The 22,925-nt window shown below is 38.3% G+C and overlaps 2 protein-coding genes across 3 annotated transcripts in view; one reads left to right on the top strand and one right to left on the bottom strand.

The window, feature by feature from the left end:
• The window catches only part of LOC109205179 (putative SOS response-associated peptidase YoqW), a 16,648-nt gene extending 7,991 nt beyond the window's left edge, over positions 1-8,657 (top strand). The window contains exons 3-8 of the mRNA XM_019367861.1: positions 3,672-3,757; positions 4,180-4,292; positions 4,678-4,743; positions 6,500-6,609; positions 6,722-6,787; positions 7,916-8,657. Coding sequence (XP_019223406.1) covers positions 3,672-3,757; positions 4,180-4,292; positions 4,678-4,743; positions 6,500-6,609; positions 6,722-6,787; positions 7,916-8,443 — 969 coding nt within the window. The 3' untranslated portion in view covers positions 8,444-8,657. The remainder of the gene's footprint in view (positions 1-3,671; positions 3,758-4,179; positions 4,293-4,677; positions 4,744-6,499; positions 6,610-6,721; positions 6,788-7,915) is intronic.
• On the bottom strand, positions 12,896-15,158 carry LOC109205196 (ylmG homolog protein 1-2, chloroplastic-like). Of its 2 annotated transcripts, none has more exons than XM_019367880.1 (2): positions 14,356-15,158; positions 12,896-13,239 (listed from the first exon to the last, which is right to left on the bottom strand). In XM_019367880.1, the coding sequence occupies exon 1, from the start codon at positions 15,050-15,052 to the stop codon at positions 14,357-14,359; it is 696 nt and encodes a 231-aa protein (XP_019223425.1). In that variant the 5' UTR covers positions 15,053-15,158; the 3' UTR covers positions 12,896-13,239; position 14,356. The 2 variants fall into 2 exon arrangements, with proteins under 2 accessions (XP_019223425.1, XP_019223432.1); XM_019367887.1 differs by having other exon boundaries at positions 14,315-15,158.

Consider the following 22,925-nt stretch of genomic DNA (forward strand, 5'->3'; position numbering starts at 1 on the left):
AAAAATCAGTGTAGTCGCCGGAAAAACTCAAAGTGGTCGGAATCAAACGAAAAAGGTATGGACAGACTCGGAATTACTAGGCGATCCGACTGTCCAACTGGAAGATTTTCAAAAAATGGCCGAAACAGTGCTCACGCGCCGGCGCGTGGGGGCGCGTGGGTCAGATTTGCCGGAATATCGCCGGCGCGTGAGGGCGCGTGAGGTGGTGTTTTCCGGTGGGGTTTACTGGGGTTTGGTCGCCGGAGCCTTGGGAACCCTGTGGTGGTGTTGGTTTTTGCACAACACTGATAATTAGTGACTTTGACGCAATTAGTCACTTAGGTCACCGGAAAATTGCACGGTGACTGAGTTGTTTCTTCCCGGATATCGTTGGAATGACGCACAACGATAAATTTCTCACGGTTGCTCTGATACCATGTGAGAAAGCACGGGAGAAAATATATTATTAATGTATATTCATATGTTACAATGAGCCCTATATATATACACACATAACATGTCCTACTCCTAATATATATTGGATTAGGGTTATTTATTTACTCCTATTTACATGACTATTCTAACACGTCTTCATCTCCTTAAAGAATTTCATTCATCACTTGTCGGTGGTCATGCTGGTGTCGCCCGGACTTTTCATCGATTGGCCTCAATTTTTTTTTTGGAAAGGAATGCGCAAAGCGTACAGACCTTTGTGGCTTCCTGCCAAACTTGCCAACAGATGAAAGATATTCTCAAACAACCGGCTGGACTTCTTCAACCCCTCCCTGTTCCTGCCTTAGTATTTGAAGAAGTCACCATGGACTTTATCACTGGACTCCCGGGATCCAAGGGTAAAGCAGCTATCTTAACAGTGGTTGATCGATTGTCTAAATATGCACATTTTGTTGCACTTCCTTCCACTTTTACAACTCACTCAGTTGCTGCAGCATTTACTTCTGAAATAATCAGACTTCATGGCCATCCTAAGATTATCGTCACGGATAGAGATCCACGCTTTATGAACTCTTTTTGGAAGGAACTACATCGTTTGCAAGGAACTACTCTTTCTATGAGCACTGCATACCATACCGAGACTGATGGACAGTCCGAGGCCCTCAATAAATGTATAGAACAGTACTTACGTTGCTTTGTAGCCGACAGCCCCCACGAATGGACTCCCTTGCTGCCTTGGGCTGAATATTGGTATAACACTGCGTAACAAACAGCAGCTGGGATGACCCCATTTCAAGCTCTATATGGCCGGGAGCCTCCTACTATGGTGCGTTATGTCCTTGGGAGTAGTTCTAATGCTCTGGTGGAACAGTACATGCTTCAAAGAGATGAAGTTATGGATTTGCTAAAGCATCATCTACTCAAAGCACAACAACGCATGAAGGACTTTGCAGATCGCAAGAGGCGACATGTGGAATTTGCAGTTGGTGATTGGGTCTTTGTGAATTTGAAACCTTACCGGCAACATTCTGTACGATTGCAGCGCCATCAAAAGCTGGGACGGCGGTATTTTAGCCCCTTTAAGGTGCTTAACGTATTGGCGAAGTCGCTTACAAACTTGACTTGCCAGAGGAAGCTCGCATACATCCTGTTTTTCATATCTCCATGTTGCGTCCTTGCATTGGAACTCCTGAGAACCAGATTACGCCCTTGCAACTACATGACACTTATCAGGATTTGTCACAGAACCTTGAGGACAAGGTTCTTAGCAGCGATGGGGGTATTGTCATGATTGATATTGGGCAAGATGACAACATGGATGATGGGCCAACACGAGAACAATCTGATGGGCCAACTGGACTGCTGAGGAGAAGCAAACGAAATAAACGACCAACCCAAAGATTGAAGGACTACGTGTGGAAACCTGTGTAGTGGGGAATATGGATGAACTGTCATGGGTAGCGGGGAATACGGTTAAATAGCAATGTGTGGGAATCACTTAAATAGCATATTGATAGCATAGTAGTAGTAGGTTGAATTTGATAGAATCTCTCCTAATCCTCTTCGTCTCAGTTCCTCTATTGCCTACTTCTATTCTTTTTCCTTCCCCTCTCATTTATCCTTATCTCTTTAGTTATTGTTGTTTATAGTTTGCAAGTACTTTTCTTTAATAGAAATCCAGTTAGTTTCCTTTGAATTATTGTGTGATATTAGAGATTAGAACACATACTTTGGTTTAAAAAAGGAAAATCAAGCACACTTACTTGTTGAAGAATTCTGTTGTTCCACTTGAAATGTTGATGAAAGCACAAAATTCGTGGATTATAAATGCTCCTCGTCATTCAAAGTACGTTCTGCATGATTTTCTTTTTAAATGGTAGAGTGGCTTTTTTGAGAGATGTAAGAACAAAAACGGGCTACAATGGTGGAAATTGGGAGAAACAGGTAAGGGGGAACTTCTCAAAATGGAGTAAAGAAATTTCTTCTTTTTGGGGTTTGTTGGGAGGAGGGGGGGGGGGGGGACCGAGGAACGGGGAAGGCACCATTAAAGTGCAGCATATTTCCATAAAGCACTTGAAGGCGCTAGCCGCACACCTTCAAAAAAGCTGTAGATGGTGTCAAATCAACATGAAGGCGCGAGTCGCCTTCAATATCTTTTCATTTTTTTTTTGAAACCAAAAATGCGTTGTAGACAGCACCATTTTGCGTTTTTACATAACAGAAATTTTGACAGTCCCATTTATTGGACTGGGCTCTCATTTTGCCTCATTTCAAGAAAACCCTCTCCCATTATCTCAACCGCATCGACTTCCTTTTCCTTTAACTTTCAAGCCTTCTGGACCCCTTTAAGAAAAGAAAAGAAAAGAGCAGACTGCTTTGCCAAAAAGGAGTCAGAGAACGAAGTTTTCTTTGGTGATGTCTAAATTTCTCTAGCAGCTTGCCTTAGCAGTTTCTGCCAATTGTTTGCCTGCTTATTTGCTCTCCTAGGACTCCAGTCACCCGGCTCTGAAGAGATTTATGTTTGTTGATACTTGGGTTATTTTTTCCCCTCAGTTATTTTTTGTTTAAACTTGTATTTTTGCCATAAATGTATGTTTGTGATTAAGCGAGCATGGAATGATATAAAATTTTGATGACAAACACCATATTTTTTCCTAATTTATAATAGATTTTGGGGGCACATTTGCAGAACTTTTGTTTTATATTTGGAATCAGCCAATGTTGCTTTGTTGAACTGCTGCATGAGTGACGGTTTAAATATTCTGTCAATTCTTATGTGCTTCCAATACCTTTGGGGGGGGTGTGGGGGAGGGGGGGGAAAAAAAGAGTAGAGATTATCTGGTGTATTTGTTCTTTTTGGTCGGAAAGAAACAATACTCATATTAAGGTAATAAAAGCTGCGTACAAGGAGTAGCGGGCGCAAGTGTCGTGCTATGGTGGCTAACAAAACTATGTAAACTAGGTGAAGACTCATAACTGAGTCATTACAAAAAAGGGAGTTGGGAACACCACGAATACTAGGGCGTGGTGGGTCGGTGATAGTGTAGTTTGTTTGATTTTATTACATATTATTTTATAATTATTTTCTGGTGAAGAGATAAGAGAGCTAGACACTTGCCATTTATTATACAATGACATATTCTTACATTAGATTTGATCAGAGAATGGGTTACTTATATGGATTGAATATTTTGCTGTCTTGGCCCGCGTAAACAGTATATGACCGTGGTTGTTTGCAGTTTAATGCTCGGTCTGAATCAATAAAGGAGAAGGCTTCATTTCGCCGCCTTGTCCCAAAGAATAGGTGCCTGGTGGCAGTTGAGGGGTAGGTTCTTTCTTCAACTGTAATAAGTCCATGAGAGTATCCATTCTGTATGCTATCTACTTTTGTCTGCTTCTTTTCCCATAACTGACATCCTCTATCTCAAACTGATATTTTTCTTTATAACAGACAAATCGTCAATAACTTTCAGTGAGTGGGACTTACCTAATTTTGCTTCCAAAAAAGAAAAGTAGAAGAAATACTAAAAATTAGAGGATATTGTGGAGAAACCCAAAGCTTTCTTTTTTTAATGGATTTTTTTTTGAAATGGAAATTTTTGTTTTTTCAAATGGATTTTTTTTGTTTTTTGAAATGGAGTGGTGAACCCAAAGCTTCTTTCATGTAAATTTCTCTTCTGTTGTCAGAATAGCAGAATTTGTCCCAATTGCAATGTCAATGGTTCTCAGTGATGCTATTTTCTTCAGATTTTATGAGTGGAAAAAGGATGGATCAAAAAAGCAACCTTATTACATACATTTTAAGGATGCTCGGCCCCTGGTGTTTGCTGCCCTTTTTGACTCTTGGAAGAATCCTGAAGGTGAATTACCATCTTTTTTAGGGTGACTCATAGTGTGAGTTACTAGTCGCAATCACTAACATCATCCTAATTCATGATCTGTCTATTTCTATTTAAAAATTTTATAGCATCCAAAATTGAATTCGGAATTACAACTTTGAATATCTTGCTAATGACTAGCTGTAGGCCTTTCAATTTTATTTTATATATGAGCCAGATAACAGTATGCAGATATTGCTCTCTTTATATTAATTCTCTACTTACCTTATGGATCTGAAATACTGCACTTGTGAGATAATGGATAATGCTCCAACTTGATGCGTTCTTTTATACTTATTCTAGTTAGCAAATTACATCCATTGGATAACTTGAATACTGCTGAGATTTGTTCCTTCTCGTAACACAGGAGAGGTTCTTTATACATTCACTATATTGACAACTTCGGTGTCTTCATCTTTAGAATGGCTCCATGGTTAGTTTTCTTTTATTGACTGTTGGTAAATTTTCCTTTATTCTTGATGTACATTTTACTCTAATTCTGGACCTTTTTATTGTAGAATGCAATATTCAAATAAAAATACCATAATCCTATTGATGACAAACAAAAGTCATAGAAAGCTATTTAACTTTTCATTATCAAAAGAAGAAAGTTATTTAACTTTTCAAAAATCCTCTACTTTCTTCGTAGAAAATATCTTAGTTTCACCATTTTTAGGTAACTCGCTGGTTTCAAACTGGAAAGCTGTCAGAAAACAAAAGCGCTCTAATGGATATTTCAGGCTATTCGTTTCTTACTATCCTAAAAAGAAGAAAAGAGAAAAGTGAGATAACTGTACTAAATATAATGGCATACATAAAGTTGACGAACATAAGGAGGCTTTACTGAAAGAGGAAAACAACAAAAAGTTACACTAGAATAATTGTTCTCTTTCATAGTCTTTAATATCATGTTTATACAATTATCATGTGAGTAAATATATTGAAGCATTATCAATTTTTAGATAATATGTAATGAGATTGTGTGGTGATCATCACAACATCGATGGTGTAAAAATTTCGTCAAAAAGTTACATGTTAATGATTTTTAGCACTAGATTATTCTGCACTAAATGCTATTCTGTATTTAAAGGATTTTGTATAGAAACTCTAGTTTTTTTCATAATTTTATGTTAATACCACATGCACTAAAAAAAATTAACATGCATACAAACTAGTTGATAAAAAGTATATTGAAATTGTTCCGGTTTGCTTACAAGTTTAATATGATCCAGCGAACCATAACACGGTGGGATATATTTGATTTGTTTAATGAATAAAAATTTGGGAAATTGTTAATTGTACTATTGTATAAAACATATTGTGATATACTCAGGGAACTGTATTGCTGCATACAAAGGAATGGAGACGGTGAATTACAACTTATATGACCGTAATTTCTGTTTTTATTTTCCCTAGTTCCATGGTTGGAGCTGCGGTTGTGGATGTGAGAAAGGAATGAGATTTAATTAAAGGAGCCTGCCTTGAAAAAGTTTTTTAGATTGTTACAGATGTTCGATCAGGAGCATTGCTATATAGTAGTTAGTGCTTTGCCCTCTGAAATGTCTGGTGTGGCATCATTGACTTAGGATGCTAGACACCTAAAAGCACTGGGTTGATGGGAGTTTAAGGAACTAAATGGACATGTTGACTCTCACTTGTTAACAGAAGGATTTTACACGTTGGTGGGGGTAGCATGTGAATAGACAATACAAACATGTATATTTATGGGGGATATGCCATAACTAGCAGAAGACTCCTATGTAAGGAGTCTGTCTCGATTATTAATCACTGGTTCAAGACAAGTTCTATCTCTTCTATTCTCTTGTTTCACAAAGGAAAAGAGAAATCTTTATCTCAAAGTCATATCAGGGATATGTGGAAAAATAAGTTTTCTCAAACTGAGTATGTGCCCTTTCTAGCTGGCTAGCATCATATTTTCGGGTGAGAGATTGGAGAAAAATTTAAGTGGAAACAAATGTTCAATTTTTTTTTTTTTTGAAGATGATTTGTTGCAACTTCCTTTTCCAAATTGTGAAGATACTGAATTTTATTGCATTCCATGGAGTCTCTTCCCATTTGTCTCATCTATATGACTGTCTTTGACTTTTGAGACCTAGCAGTTTGATTTGATGCCAGATTCTATTTGTTATATTTCTGCTTTGAATAACACTTAAAATTTTGTATTTTAGACAGGATGCCTGTCATTCTCGGAAACAAGGATGCGGCTGATATGTGGTTAAGTGGTTCTCCGTCATCCAACATTGACATGCTATTGAAACCATATGAAGAGTCAGATTTGGTGATATTTCTGAATAATCAATCTTTAGGAAGAAAAGAGTGTTGTGAACTCGACTTATCCAAAAAAAAAAGTGTTGTGAACTCGACATCTTCTAAAACTGTCTTTATTGCAGTCTTGGTACCCCGTGACACCTGCAATGGGTAAGACTTCTTTTGATGGACCGGAGTGCATCAAAGAGGTATGATTGCTTTGTTGTTTTCCATACATTTCATGTTATGAGCCAACCTAGATCAGCTAAGAGCTTATGATAAACCTAACTTATCAAACCCTATATGTATGCAAGAGAACATAGTGCCTGGATGATGCCCCCTAGGTCTTTGGTAAAATAACAAAGGTAGTACAACTCGGGATTTGTGGTAGGTGTATGCCACGAGTCCGAATCCTATCTGGTGAACCAAGTTTAGTCATTAAGTGATAAAGTTTAAAAGCGCTTACTTATTGTTCACCAAGTTTTGAAGATGGGAGATAACAGATATCTCAGTTATATAAAACAAAAAAAGGGAACATAGTGCTTGAGCTTGAACAAATGTATAATGCTCATCACAGATGTGTCTTTTCAAATTGTCAACTCACCAGCATCTTCAAACCCGTCTGTGCTTAAGTTTCCTTTGTATAATAACCAGTTGCTAAGTCTCAAATAACTTTTCTTTTTCTTTTTAAGCTTTTCTTCTCCTTCTCAATCATATGGGTTCACAGCATCATCGGCAAGTTTGCATCTGATTGTAGTTCCAGATGGTTATGTCCTACATGATACATCCTCTCTCTCTCTCTCTCTATATATATATATATATATATTCTATGACCTATCATCTTTGCTTTAGAACAGTTAACTGCCATCAATGTCTAGAAGTGGTCTCTTTTAAGAATATTATCAGCAAGAAAATACACTGAATATATATATGCCCGTTCAGTGTATTTTCTTGCTGATAATATTCTTAAAAGAGACCACTTCTAGACATTGATGGCAGTTAACTGTTCTAAAGCAAAGATGATAGGTCATAGAATCTGTAACGGGCATCTGACTTTCCATATCTAGTTTATTTGTGTAAAGCACAGATGATAGTTGGTCATATGATACGAGCATGCTTCTTTTCCAGATGGTTGATCACTTTACATCCATGTTTGTACTCTGTCCTTGAGACACTAATTACTCCCTCTCACCCCCTTTTATACCCTATTAGATGCTAGGTCTGAATAATATCTCAGTCATTCCATGCTCTTTCCTTTTATATAGTTCATGAACTGTAGGGGATACGTAGGCGATGATTAATTAATAACTGCCTATTGTTTACACTTAAACCTGCAGTTGCAACTCAAGGCTACTGAGACCAGATCAATATCACAATTTTTCTCAAAGAAAGGAGAAAAAGACCTAAAGGAGCAGAAGCCTCATATCAAAGCAGAGGAAGAGTCCTTGAATACTGATCAGACAGAGAGCTTGAAGCAGGAACCTGAATCAGACCATGTAGGCGATCAGCGTTCCCCAGGCAAACCGGAGGTTTTTGCTTCTGCTGGGACCACAGACATAAAAGTTGAGCAAGACTTTGATGAGTCAGGTAGCAAACAGTCATTGACTGGTCAAACCGGAAATCCACCTGGAAAAGTAGGTAGTGTTGCCAGTGATAAGGTGAAAAGCTTGAAAGAGGAGTCTGAGGATATTAAAACCCAGGAGGGAAGTGGGGATTCTGGAACCAAGAGAGACTATGAAGAGCTCTCAGGTAATGCAAGGCCTCTTGCTAAGGGGGCTAACAAGCATGTAAGCCCATCACAAAAAAAAGCTAAAGGGGCTGGTGACAAACAGCCGACTCTATTTTCTTTCTTTGGGAAAGGCTAGTCGCATGACATACAATGCTTAGGAATGTACTGTATATAGTGAAGTTGGTATTTCTGTTGCTAAACAAACAAATGTTGGTAGCTCATGATTTTGTTTGAGGATCAACACACATCCTTAGCTTCTACGCTTGTTTTGCAGATTTGTGTTGGTATAATTTTCTTACTTAGACTCAGCTTCAGACAGTTGTGAAGTGATGGAAATGTTGTTTAGTGTATCTTGGCCAATACTGTTGTTCCAACGGGACTTGAATTTTGATTTTGAAATTTGTGCGGTCGCCTCCTTTTATGCGTAACCTTTCACAGGCTAGTGTGATGACCTGCCATGTCATCATGCCACATAGGCGTCATTTGGCATATATTAATGCTAAGTGAAAGTTTACATACGAGGAAGGCTAGCATTTGTGAGAAGATTCTAGAGAAGTATGGACATTTCCTTAGGAAGACCCTAGATCCCTATGGATTTGTTAGGAAAGTCCTTGGAATCTTTTAGGTTTGTAGATAATTCCAGATAAAGCCTTATCTTGTAAATATTAAGGATTTGTGTAACAATTAATATTTACACACTAGCCCCTAGGAGATTAGTATATAAAAGGGGTCATTCATTTGTAATTCACCAAACAAACAATTCAAGTTCTCTCTAATACAAAGCTTCCTTTAACAATTCTCTTGTGTTCTTATCTTTTATTCCCCTTAGCGATCTTGAGTGTGGTAATGCTGACTTGGCATAGCAAGAGTGTGAGCAGGTTGTGCAAGATCGTGAACGAGTTGTCAAGTATCGCACGTGTAGTTAGTTAATGACTAAGGACGTGACGACGTGGTATCACAGCAAAGGCTATGACTAAAGGAATGTAAGAAAGAATACAAGAGATTGCTAGAAGGAAGTTTTGTTAGGAGCCAAGGTCGGAATTACCAAGGGTGTGGTACTTGCAAAAGGGACCAATGTGAAGGTCCCTAAGCGAAAACAGTATGGCGGTGCACGGGACGCACGCGAGATGTCGGACTTACTTTGGAGGAACAAGTAATTTGAGGTAGTTAAGGATGATGACGAAGTTGCTACGATACGCAACGCCTCAATGTACTTGACCGAGGTTGTCACGCTATGGTGGCATCGAAAGTGTGCTGACATGGAGAAGGGGCTATGCAAGATTGAGTTGTGGGAGCAGTTCAAGAAGGAGTTGAAAAAGCAATTCTACTTGATGGATGTGGTGTACGAAGCTAGGCGGAAGCAAAGGGAGCTCTGACGGACGACCACAATTCGAAAGTATGTGCGCGAGTTCACTACCTTAATGCTGCAAATCCCATCGTTTTTCCAGGAAGATTCCCTCTTCTACTTCATGGATGAGTTGCAAAATTGGGCAAAGCAGGAGTTAAGAAGACATCAAGTAGCCAACGTGGACGAGGCCATAGCGGTAGCCGAGTCACTCGTTGACTTCAAGATGGAGCCTGCCAAGTCCAAAGAAGGCAATACCGAGAGAGGTGGGGTAGATCATGACAATGACAACGGAAAAAGCATAGCCGAGGTATATAAGGGAAATGGCAAGGGGCTATCCCATAACGGACAAGGTTCCAAGAGAAACGGATAGGGGCCGGGAAACGATAGCGAATACATGCCTAAGGGAGGGTGCTACTTTTGTAAAGGATCACATTGGGCAAGTGATTGCCTAATGTTGAGGAAGCTTGCAGCAATGATCGAGAACTTTGCTCAGGCACATAAGGGTGCAAGAGAAGGAGATGACTGCCATTGTGCATTGCCTTCGTACATGGCGATACTATTTTCTCGGGTCGAGGTTCGTGGTCAAGACCGACAATGTGGCTGCTAGCTACTTTCAAACGCAGAAGAAGCTCACACCAAAATAGGCAAGGTGGAAGGAATTCTTGGCCGAGTTTGATTATGTGCTGGAGTATAAGTCGGGCAAAGGTAACGTTGTAGCCGATGCCCGGAAAGCCGAGCTTGCTGCCATCATTTCAACAAGTTGGGACATTTGTAAGGCTATAAAAGAAGGCATGCAGCATGATCCAATAGCCAAACAACTTATCGAGTTAGCCAGCTAGGGCAAGACGAGACGTTTTTGGGTAGAAGACGGCCTATTTCTTACTACGGGTTGGTGGATTTACGTGCCTAAGTTTGGAGACATTAGTCGGCGGATCATAAGGGAGAGTCATAACACAATGCGGGCTGGTCATCCAGGCCAACGTCGTACTAGGGCCTTGGTTGAGTCAGTCTACTATTGGCCACGCATACGAGATGACATAGAGTGTTATGTGCAGGCTTGTCTTGTCTGTCAGCAGGACAAGGTTGAGCAACAACAGCCTGGAGGGCTTTTGGAACCGTTACCAGTCGTAGACCGTCATGGAAAAGCGTGACTATGGACTTTTTCACTTGTCTACCGAAGTCCGACGATTATGGTACTATTATGGTGGTGGTGGATAGATTTTCCAAATATGCCACCTTCATGCTTGCCTCACCAGGTTGCACTGCAAAGGAAGCCGCCAAACTATTCTTTAAGAACGTGGTGAAGTATTGGGGTTTACCAAAGCATATTATCAATGATCGAGACCTCCGTTTTACTAAAAAATTTTGGAAGAAATTGTTCGACATACTTGGCACGGAACTGCACTTTTTCACTAGTTTCCGCCCAGGGACGTATGGATAGACGGAATGAGTCAATACCTTACTAGAATGCTACTTGAGGCATTATATACGCTCGCATCAGAAAGATTGGGCAACGCTTCTGGACATCGCCCAATTCTCTTATAACTTGCAGCGGAGTGAGTCCACGGGGCAGACACTATTTGAGCTGGCCACAAGCCAACAACCACAAACTCCACATTCATTACCAGCCACGGTCGATGGAAAGAGTTTGGGGGCTTATCATATGGCTAAGGGATAGGAGGAGCAGTTTGACACTGCTAAGTCCTACTTAGATAAGGCAGCTAAGAAGATGAAGAAGTTTGCGGATTGTAAGCGACGTCCCACGGACTATAGAGTTAGGTACATGGTCATGGTGAAGTTTAACCCAAGACAGTTCAAGACACTACGGGGCATGCATCAGAATCTGGTTCGTAAGTATGAGGGGCCATTTAAGATCGTCGCCAAGGTAGGCAAGATCTCATACAAGCTTGACATGCCATTGTATCTTAAGATCTACCCTGTCTTCCGTGACAGCATGCTTCAACCATATCATGAAGACAAGGATGATACAAGTAGGGGCCAATCAAGTCGAGCGCCTGTTACTATCACCGCCTCGTGTGATCGGGAGATTGAGGCTATCATTAATTACCAGGCCAAGTGAAAATAAGGGCAGAAAGCCACTGCTATGTTCCTCATCCATTGGAAGGGGCAATCACCAGAGGAGGCCACGTGGGAACGATATGAATACTTTATGACAATTCAAAGATAAGATCCGAGAGTTTATGCAGCAAGTCAACAACATTGCGCCGCGATCATCGCAACATTAAGTGGGGGAGAGTGTGATGACCCGCCATGTCATCATACCACATAGGCGCCATTTGGCATATATATATATATATATATATATATATATATATATATATATATATATATATATTAATGCCACGTGGAAGCTTACATATGAGGAAGGCTTGCATTTGTGAGAAGATTCTAGAGAAGTATGGACATTTCCTTAGGAAGACCCTAGATCTCTATGGATTTGCTAGGAAAGTCCTTGAAATCTTCTAATTTTGTAGAGAGTTCTAGAGAAAGCCCTTATCTTGTAAATATTAAAGACTTGTGTAACAATTAATATTTACACACTAGCCCCTAGGAGACTAGTATATAAAGGGGGCCATTCATTTGTAATTCGCCAAACAAACAATTCAAGTTCTCTCTAATACAAAGCTTCCTTTAACAATTCTCTTGTGTTCTTATCTTTCATCCCCTTAGCGATCTTGAGTGCAGTAAAGCTGACTTCGCATAGCAAGAACGTGAGCAGGTTGGGCAAGATCGTGAGCGAGTTGTCTAGTGCCGCCCGTATACTTAGTTAACGACTAAGGACGTGACACTAGGCTCAATTTATCTGCCCTGTGGCTTGCTGATCCTCGTGGCAAACCTCCTATGTACAGTTGATGCTTCAAAAGTTTTATCCAACTATTTACTGTTCTTGCGCTTCTAATGTTCTGGCAGTAGATGCAGAATACTGTAGATCAAATGGATCACATACACAAGCCTATTCACTGCTCTTCGTTGTATAGGTTTCAAGTACCGTTGATCTTTGAAGCCGTAGAAAAATAAAACTAGTACCCTGTACCAGTCACTAATAATATTGGACAAAAGTTATTTTCCAAAAATCCAAAAACGAATAAATCCTTTAGAAATGTTGCAAGCAATGGGGAAACTTTGACCGATATTCCAGGATTCACGAATTAGTCATTTCACCATTTGGATACTTCAGGCTTTCAGGAATATGCAATGTGATAAGGTTGTGGAAGAAGCTTAAGAAAATATACTCAAGAAAGGCGCTTGCTTACACAAAATTGGATAGAAGTAACCAAATTAGGAACAGTCGATACAGTACTTGGAGGATTCCTATGTCTACCAGAAGGGAAGTATTCAAGTCTAGTGGGCAACATCTGAAGTGCGATATATATCATCATGCTTAATGAAAGCATCAAATACAACATCACTCGGCGCTCTAGATGCAGCATGCACTAAGCTCTCCTGAAAGAAGAAATGAAGGTGAAAGGGCCACTTCTTGATTCTTGTCTGTCCTTGCTAGGCCTTCCACGTGTCATTGCCACATATCCCATGTTGCACGGTAACAAGAAACGATCATCAGCCTGTCAAGAACATCAGGTCCAATGAGAATGCAGAAGGTTTCATAAGATAGTGAAAGATTGCGATGACAGCAAGTTTAACGAGGATCATTAAGAGCTGTTAAAGAAACTCATTCTCAGCGGAAACAGAATGAACTATAATATTGCATGATTGCTGAATAGAATACAGGGTATAAACCAAAAAATGGCATGCTTGGAATTGGACAGCACATTGCACCAGCAGAACAAGTCATTTTAAACATGCGGCAGGACAATAATGTATGAATGGATATGATACTGCTGAGTGTTCACAACTAGGCTACCATATGTTAGTGATGTGGAGGACTTTTAAGCCCATGAACATGTGAATACTATAGACGCCTGCAGATCAACATCAGAATCCAAGTGATTTCATAAAATGAGGCAAAGCGGACGGAATTTCTCTTACACTCTCACTTTTGCAAATTGATAATCAATATCCTCCTTTGGAATCTCAGTTGAAAGCTAAAAAGCAATACTGTCACGAACAAACTAGAATAGGTTGACTTTCTACAGAATGGCACAGTTTTCAAGTATCTTTTTCATTCAACACGTTGACTTTGCCCATAGGATCGGTAGTGAGATTCATATTTACCGGAGATCTTTGCTGCTGTCAAAAGCTTCAAAATTGCCTCGATCATTCATATGTTTATTGAATTTACGCTAATCTATCTAGCTCAAGGGTGAGCTTTGTACATACACTGGCAATCATGAGGACTTGGCTAAGATCCAACATAGGCTAAATCCTTCTTGACTTATATTCTAGAAATCCTGACACTACAGATATTGGTCTTAAAAAATTTACACAACATAACTTAAAACAGGAGTTTAAGAATGCAATAAGACAGAACTCTTTATCGCCATTACAGCAGAAAATGGAAGGCAGAAAGCACCTCTAAATTCTCAATGCCATAAGCCATTCAGATATATGTTCAGATAAATAACATTTGATCGTATAAATATAACCATCGAACTCTCAAATCAAATACACGTAATAAAAGACACACAAAAAAGAAGATCAACCAAAACTTTATCAGAAAAAATAGTCATTACTCCATACAAATTTCACAAATGGGGTAATCTTGAGCTATAATAAATCACCTCAGTACCCTCCCCTGCTGCTATTAAGAATGGACCCAAGCGTACCCAACACTGCAAAAGCCAAAAGCGGACTAACATCCAAAGTATCAAAAATTGGGGGAATAATATTCCTGAAGAGATTCAAATAAGGATCGCAAAGGTCCCTAATAGCAGATAACGGCTGCCTGTCCCATGGTATATTGGGAAACCAACTGAGCAAAACCCTAACCATCAAAACCCCACTGTATATATCAAGCCATTTCGCCATCCCAGCCGCCACCACCGTGAACGGAGTGTTCAGTGCCCCAGTTGGCTGGTCTTTAAGGGCCGCAAAGAACATAGGCCCAGCAGAGCATACAATCGATTTCCCGAGCCCATGAAAACCCAAGTTGCAAGCTTTGTGCAAGAACAACTTTGACGCCGTTAAGGTGATTGCGATGAGGGTTGTGATTGTGCGGGTAGAACCAGTTATTAAAGGTTCAGCTGGATTTGATTTTATGGGTAATGGGTTTTGGAGAACAGTTGAAGATGAAGCGGAACTTGTGAATTTCTGGGGTTTAGGAGTACGGAGAGATGAAGCTGCAAGCGAAACGAATTTGGGTTTGGAGAAATTGAGAGATGAAGAAAGAGAGAGGGTAGAGATGTTTTGATTGGGAGAGAGAAGATTATGGTTACGGAGGATTAGGGTTTGAGAAGCCATGAGAGAAGAAGAAGCCATTGGTTCTTCCGACAAAGCTCACCCTCAGGGGTTTTCAACCTTTTCCTCTGACGGGAAAAAAGCTTCTTTATCTTTATGTTTTTTCAAAGAAAATGCACAGAATATTTGGTACTCTCCTTTAATTTTAATGGAACTGCAGTGAGAATTGGATGAATTTTATGTATTAAAATATTTTTAAAAAAGTTTCAAATCTATTCCTCTTATTTTGATTATGATTTAAAATAATTTTTATTATATTTTAGGTTGACAAATGAAAGGTAAATTTAAAATAGTTTTATGTGTATTTTGACATTCTTTTCCTTTTTATAATAATCCTATTTATTTGTATAACATTTCTACTCTATTTTGCCAAACAATGTGGTTTGTACTGTTGGATTCCTATATTTTTATTCTCTTTTTTCTTGAAGTCTAACTATATAACCTCCTAGTGATTAATAATAACTTTTTATAGTCATTTGATTGATTTAAAAAGAGTTTGGTTTTAATTTGGATTGAGGAGAATAGTTTTATTACTAACTTATTTATTTATTTTGTAAGAAAGTTCAACATGGATCAAGGACCTTCCCAACAACATTAAAATTATGTTTGAGACCTGAAATTTCATATTATTGATAGAAGCTTCACAAATATGGAAAATAGGATGCGAGTTCAAGAGGAAAAAGTGTACTCCTTGGTGAGTGGAACTCCCCCACATCAATAAGGTGTTAGAACTAATGCTTCTCTATCAACTCATTCCACTCCGTTGGATCCTAATGTAATATAACAAGAGATCTATGCTCAAACTACTCACGGATAAAGAGGATTTCACTCCATGAACATCAACCCCAATCACAACTCCAACCCCAAAGGCACCCAAGGAAGGTCAATCCACAAAACCGTCAACCACCACAAGAAGAGCATAAGGCAACAAGCTCGGCAAAGTTATGGTCAATCAAGATACAACCACAATCATGAAAGAGAGTTTAACACCATCAAGATTACTGGTCTACTTTTCAAAGAAATTAGTGATCTGAAAGATTAGTTGAATTGGTAATCAAGAGTGAAAGTATCTTCCAAGTCAACAATGTGCCTAACGCCATGAATATCAAGTATGCTATCACCCAATTTGAGGGATTTGCCTCTATTTGGTGGAAACCTTGCAAGAGACAAAGGGACCAATGATTACTTAAAATAAAATAAAAGGTTTCATTAAGAAAATATTTATACGAACTACTATCAATAAGATATTCTTTCAAAGTTCTACACTTTGAGGTAAAATAGTAAAGATGTGAAATCTTCGAAGAGTTTGAGAAGACCTTATTGTTCCAAGATTCCTTGCGGGTTGAACAAGGAAGTTTCTTTTTCTATAAGATTGCAAAAGTATACTACTTAGAAGATACTCACCAAGCGGCTTTGAGAGTTGAAAAGAGGCTTAAGGGTGAGAAAAGCTACAAGTCCAAGAGCACTACTTCTTTATGGAGCATGGAGAAAGAGACTTGATAACTTTCAAGATATTAGGACAAGCACAAAGAGATTAAACAAGGTTTTAAGAATCAAGTTAAAAAAATCAAACCTAAGGTAGAGGCTAAAGAAGGAGAAAACAATGCTTAGTACAAGCTCCTACTAACATTAGGTGCCATAAGTGCAATGACCTTAGTCATTACATGAGAATTTTCCAAATCGGAGAGTTATTATTAGCATTGAAGATGGGTAATATCAAACAAGAAATAGTGACCATGGTGAAGATGTTGAAGAGGAAAGTGAGAGTGACCATGAAGAATGTGAAGAAGAAGAAGAAGAAGAAGAAGAAGAAGAAGAAGAAGAAGAAGAAGAAGAAGAAGAAGAAGAAGAAGACGACCTGAAGCACTACTCTGTAGTAAGGAGGCTTATGGGTGCACTAGCTAAGAAATAATTCGATCAAAGAGAGAATATTTTTCATGCTAGATGCAAGATTATGGGGGATGTTTACTGCATAATTATTGATAGTAGAAGTTGTGCAAATGTGGCAAGTGCTCTTTGCTAGAGCAACTGAATTTGCCTAAAATAAAGAGTTCGACACCATATAGACTACAATGGTTAAATGGACGTGGGAAGTTGAAAGTGACAAAATATTAAAAATATTTATAATTTTCTAGTGTCATGATGAAGTTTGGTATGATATAATGCTGATGTAAGCTTGTCATTTTCTTCTAGGACGAGCTTGACAACATGATAGAGAAACAAATCATAATTGAAAGAATAATAAGTATTCCCTTGTTAAAGATGGCTTCACCCTTTTACCTTTGACCCAATTGCAAATGAGTGAAGATTACAAAAATTTGAGAAAATTAAGAAAAAAAAAGCAAAGAGTGAGCAAGAGAGAGAGGGCAGTTCAAGAGAGAAAAGGTGAGAAAGAGGAAACATGAGAGAATGTTTTCGCCTTTAAAGAACAAGAGTGAGCCTAGAGGGAAAGGAAAAAATGAGTTTGTTAGCAAGTCATCAAGATCTTTTGAGGGAGGTTGAGGATAACCATTCTCTTGTACTTCTTATGCATAGAGATCGTTTTTTGACTACTAATAAACTAACCCCTTTTTACTTTCCGATATTTGTACTCTTTTCCAAGGTTATGAACATGTATTTCTAGAGAGCTATCAATAGAGCTACCACCTTTGAAAGGAATAGAGTATCAAATTGACTTTATCCCGAGATCTCAACTTCAAAAATCAAAAGGTATATAGGAGCAATTTAGAGGCTATAGAAGAGTTATAAAAGCAAGTTGACAACCTTCTTGAGATGGGGTTTGTGACAAAAATCGTGAGCCCTTGTGTCGTGCCCGTGATCCGAATGCCAAAGACGTGATCCGAATGCCAAAGACATATGAAAGTTGGACAATGCACGTTAATTGTATGGGTATCATAAATTATGATAAAGCATCACCATCCATAGGCTTGATGATTTACACGATGAATTGAGTGAATCTCTTATCTTTTCTAAAATCTACTTGAGAAGTGGTTATCATCAAATTAGAATAAAATATGATGATGAGTGGAAAACCTCTAATGACCTGGCCGGTTATTTTGAGTTTCAATATTTTGTTCAACGATTTAAGACTTTGAGTAGCTTTATATGTTGCATTATAACTTACGTGTATGGTTGGTTTCGATGTTCGAGATGTTCAGAATTGATTTGTAAAAGTGATTCTCAATTTGGAAACTTTAAGTTGGAAGAGTTAATTAAGGTTTGACTTTTGAGTAAATAATCTCGGATAATTTTTTTGATGGTTCCGATAGATCCGTATGGTGATTTTAGACTTGGGGTTATGCCCGAATTCGATTTCTTAGGTTCCTAGGTAATTTTGAGGGTAATTTCCTAAAGTTGGCATTCTGAAGGTGTTGGAATTGACTAAGTTTGACTTAGAGTGGACTTTGGCGATATCAGATCCTGTTTGGTATTCTGAGCCTTTGGACAGGTTTGTGTTGTCATATTAGACTTGTGTGTGAAATTTTATTCCATTTTGAGGTGTTTAAGAGCAACTCAGACACTTGAGTTGCATACTAGTTAAGTTTAAGAATTTAAGTTGACCACGATCAAATAGATGACTTAACAAGTTAGATTCATGATTTAAAAGTTCTAGCAAGTTTGTATGATAATTTTGGACTGGTCCGCAAGTTTTAGTTAGATCCCGATGAGTTTCAGATGGGTTTGGGTTGTGTCCAACTCTTATTTTATGTTCCAGCCTCAATTCTTTGGAAATAAAGGGTACCATTTGATTGAACCATAAGATTTGTATTGTGATTCATAACTATTGCAACAAGAATCGTCGAACTCCGAGGTCGTATGAGAGAGTTATGCCCATCTCAGTATCAGGAAAGATTGCTGGTTTTTGGTGCGAACTTTTGTTCCTCGCGAACGCAGAAGGAAATTTGGATTGATCGGTCAGCGGGGAAAATTGTTTTTTTTTGCGAACGCGAAGGTGTCCCGCGAAAGGGAATGAACAAAAATCATGAACAAAAATATCTAACCTTTATTTTGATATTTTTCATAATTATTTCCATTGGTTATTGTTTTTATTCATATTTAAATTGTAGAAATTGGGGTTTTGAGCCCCAAAATTAAGAAATAATAAATCCTTGATTTGAGGGTCAATTTATGGAGAAAATTAGATGATTTTGTAGATGTAGATTATATAAATTATGGGTTCTATTTATTTTTGAGAACTTTCAGAATTCGGGTCGTGGGCCCGGGGTCGACTTGTCGTGAAGGTTGGAAATTATTTCTAATTGATAAATTATGGGTTCTTCAGTATGTTCTTAATGCTTTGCACATATTATTTGGCTAGTTTCGGATCGTTTGGTATTTGTTTGAGGTGCTGTTGATACCCAATTTTTCCCTAAATATTTTTAATATGCAAAATACTTCCAAAATAGCATATGTATGCATATATAAGTATGTCCAAACGTTTTATTATTTTTTCTTAATTTTAAAAGATTTTTAAATCAATTTATTGCCCTATTTTATCCAGAAAAGCCCAATAATTATTCCCAAAATTGTCATTTTAGTGATTCATTTATTGGAACTCTCATATTTATACTAAAATATAGCTAAGATAATTTTTTCATAATTTTACAAATTTATTTAGTATTTTTAAGGCAAAATTGCATATAATTGCAATATTAGCCTCTTTTAGATTTAATTACGTTTATGTCTATAAAAATTAGATCCAATATTTTTAATTTGATAATTATGTATTATTAATCATTTTAGTACCTTTAATTTATTTCCAGAAATTACTTTACTATTTTTATAAAATAAATAAGGGAAATGTGGCTATTTAAAATATAGCCCAATTGTGTTTCAATTGTGACCTGAATTGAACCCCAATTTTAAACCCAATTACCCTGACCCAATCCCCGTCTGAACCGACCCAAACCCAACCCCGTTAAACCGCTCCACGTACCCGATCAATCCAGGCCGTTGATCAAAATGATCAACGACCACCAAACCCCCTTTCCATAATTAATCCCAAACAACCCCTAAACCCTATCATTTCTCTCATTCAGCCGCCTCCGAATCCCAATTCTCTCTCAAACTCTCTCTCAAACCCTAGCCGCCACCCTCAACCACCACCTAAAATCGCCCAAATCAATGGCTTCCAAAGCCATTGGAGGCCTGTATCTACCTCATTTGGCTTCTATATGCCCGATTATCACGGTTTCAAGGCTGAATCCTGGGAAAGTTTGGTCCAGACCTTGGTTGTTTTCAGTTCTATGGCTGTCTCCGATCACCTTTGACTTTGCTCCGGCCAACCATGGCTATTCAAGCCTGATTCTTGACTTTTCTTGCTTAGATCGATGATTTTCCAAGCCTTTCTCACCATCTGGGTTTCGTCTGAAACCCCAACCTTTGAGGTTCTTCCAATTTCTTTTAGATCCGTTTAGATCTGTGTTTGCTCTAAAACTTCTAAACGTTTTCTCAAGGTTTCTTCCAAAACTTTGCCTTCAAAACCTCTTTATCTTTTCCGATTTAGGTTTTTGTTAAGTTATTTCTAAGCTTTCTCTGATTTTTGACATGTCCTACTGTGTTTCCTTGTGTCGTTCTTTTACTGGAGCTTGCATGTCAAGAGTCTTAGTTTCTTTTGAGGTTTCTGAATTTGTTCGATTATTTGTTTTTCATCCCTAGACTCGATTGATGGTGAAAACCCTAAAACTTTGGGTTCATTCGAGTTTTGAGACTATGTGCTGTGTGATTTGCTTGTTCATCATCCCTGAATTTGACTGGTTTCAAAACCCTAATTTCTTTGGACCTATTCGAGCCTCTGAAGCTGCTTCATCTATTTGAAGTTGCTCGACTGGATTCAAAGTCCTTTTTGTTTCAACTTCTGTTTCTATATATGATTTGGTTTCCTGCAATCACTGAAACTAGACTATATTTTTTCAGAAAGGTCTTTTTACTAGATCCTTTTTGCATGCTTCTGATGCCCTCTTTTCCCTTATTACTAAATTGACATATGTGATTACCATATTTCACTATCTACTGGACTTTGTAATTATTATTGCATGCTGCTTCTCTTTGCAATAGTTTAACCTCGCATGCCTAATGTTTATGTACTCTTTTATATGCTAAATTTCCCTTTAAAATGACCTTCAATTTTGGACTGATTTCAAACCTCCTTGTGAAATTCTGATTGCACTCGTGTAATTAATTCTTTCCTTGTTTTACTGATTTCCCTGTTTCTTGGATTGATTTGAAAACTTCCCTTTAGACTTTTGATTCTCTTGTCTTTAACTTGGTTTATTTGTTTATTAATGGGAACCCATGTTATTCTCCCCAAATCAGTAATCTCGAATCCTTGACTCCTTGATTTACTGTGTGCTGATTGTATCCATATTCTGCAAATTTATTGTGTTTCTTACCTTATTTGGTTAACCGAGTATTTCAAAGACTCTTCCCTTAATTAAACCCCTATGTACTTACCTCTAATTGTCTATTCTGCACATGATGCTCTACTTGATTCCTTTCCTTAAATGTTTTCTGCCCATTACCGTTTGATTTTAACTCCTTAATTAAAGGAAGTCCTTAGTACTGATTTGATTTTAATTAGTACGTAGTTCCATAATTGCTGCTGAACTATGACTCTTGCCTTATTTTCCACATGTTTTCAAACTATAAATACCCTGCTCTTTCATTAACACAAACACACACGAACACTCTTAGTTTCTGAACTCACACTCATACTCAAAATATTCTCTCTTGCTACTTGTACTGTGGCCTGTCTTCAAAGTCCGCCTACCTGCTTTTACTGCATTTTTGCTTCTTTGAACTGATATGTCTTGATTAAGATTTTCAGCATCACAACAATATGTTTACTTAATACTTTTTTTCTTGTCTGCCTACTGCTTGTGCTTAATTCAGTACTTTATTCTAAGCATGTTGTAATTCCCTGCTGTCTGTTCTGAATCTATTATGCATCCTAAACCCCTACCCCAAGGTGTTTGATACTAATGGCTTGTTTAAGGCATGACAGTATTAAGTATTGCTGTCTATGACTCAAACTCGATTCCCCTGGGATCATAACCTCTGTGTTACCATTATATGTTGTGTATTCTGGTTGATTTTGTAAGCATAACAACACTCCCTATTGCTGTGCATGCCCAGAATTAACTAATGCCTAAGTACATAGGCACTTTGCAGTTCCCAATCCCTTAACCCCTTTTGTGTGAAATCCTTCACTCTATAACTGTTTCCCAACACCTCTTTCCCTCTTTGTTACTTCCCTAGTTTTTAAAGCACTGTTTCTTCACTTGCACTCTCTCTTGGACTTAAGTTCTGCCCCCCTCTTGTGAGCCTTGCCTTGGGACCCATGAGCTCCCTCTGAACTTGGACACTTGAAGGCTGGCACTTCCACACTGCACTTGTCCCTATTCTGGTGATACAATTTGGGTGTGAACACTGCCCGGAGTCCCCTTGAGGCTCTTAGGGAACTCTGACACACTCAAATTGGAGAAAGGCTTTGGATAAATGGACTTTGAGTTGGTCTATCTCATAACTCAGAGAGGAAGTCTAGAATCAGGCTTCCTCTGGTTGTACTTTGCTTTCTACTTTTCTGATGTAATTTATTATTCTGGTTTGTAATAAGTTGTAATAAACATTTGGGACTGGCTAGTGGAAAAGGGTGGGGAACTATGCATGCAAGGGTAGAAATCATGCCTATAGGTTATTTTTTAACTTCTGCATATTCAAACTTCATCTAGAAATCATGCCTATAGGGTGTTTTTAATTTCCGCATATTCAAACTGCACTTAGAAACCCTGCCTATAGGAATATTTTGCATAATTCAAGCTGCATTTAGATACCATGTCTATAAGGTTTAACACAAGTTCCTGCATTTAGATACCACGTCTATAAGGTTTCTGCA

This window comes from Nicotiana attenuata, chromosome 2 (genome assembly GCF_001879085.1).
Source record: "Nicotiana attenuata strain UT chromosome 2, NIATTr2, whole genome shotgun sequence".
Classification (NCBI taxonomy): Eukaryota; Viridiplantae; Streptophyta; class Magnoliopsida; order Solanales; family Solanaceae; genus Nicotiana; species Nicotiana attenuata.

Bases quoted from the DNA above. Each gene is read 5' to 3' on its own strand.
- LOC109205196 (XM_019367880.1), bottom strand. From the start codon at position 15,052: ATGGCTTCTTCTTCTCTCATGGCTTCTCAAACCCTAATCCTCCGTAAC.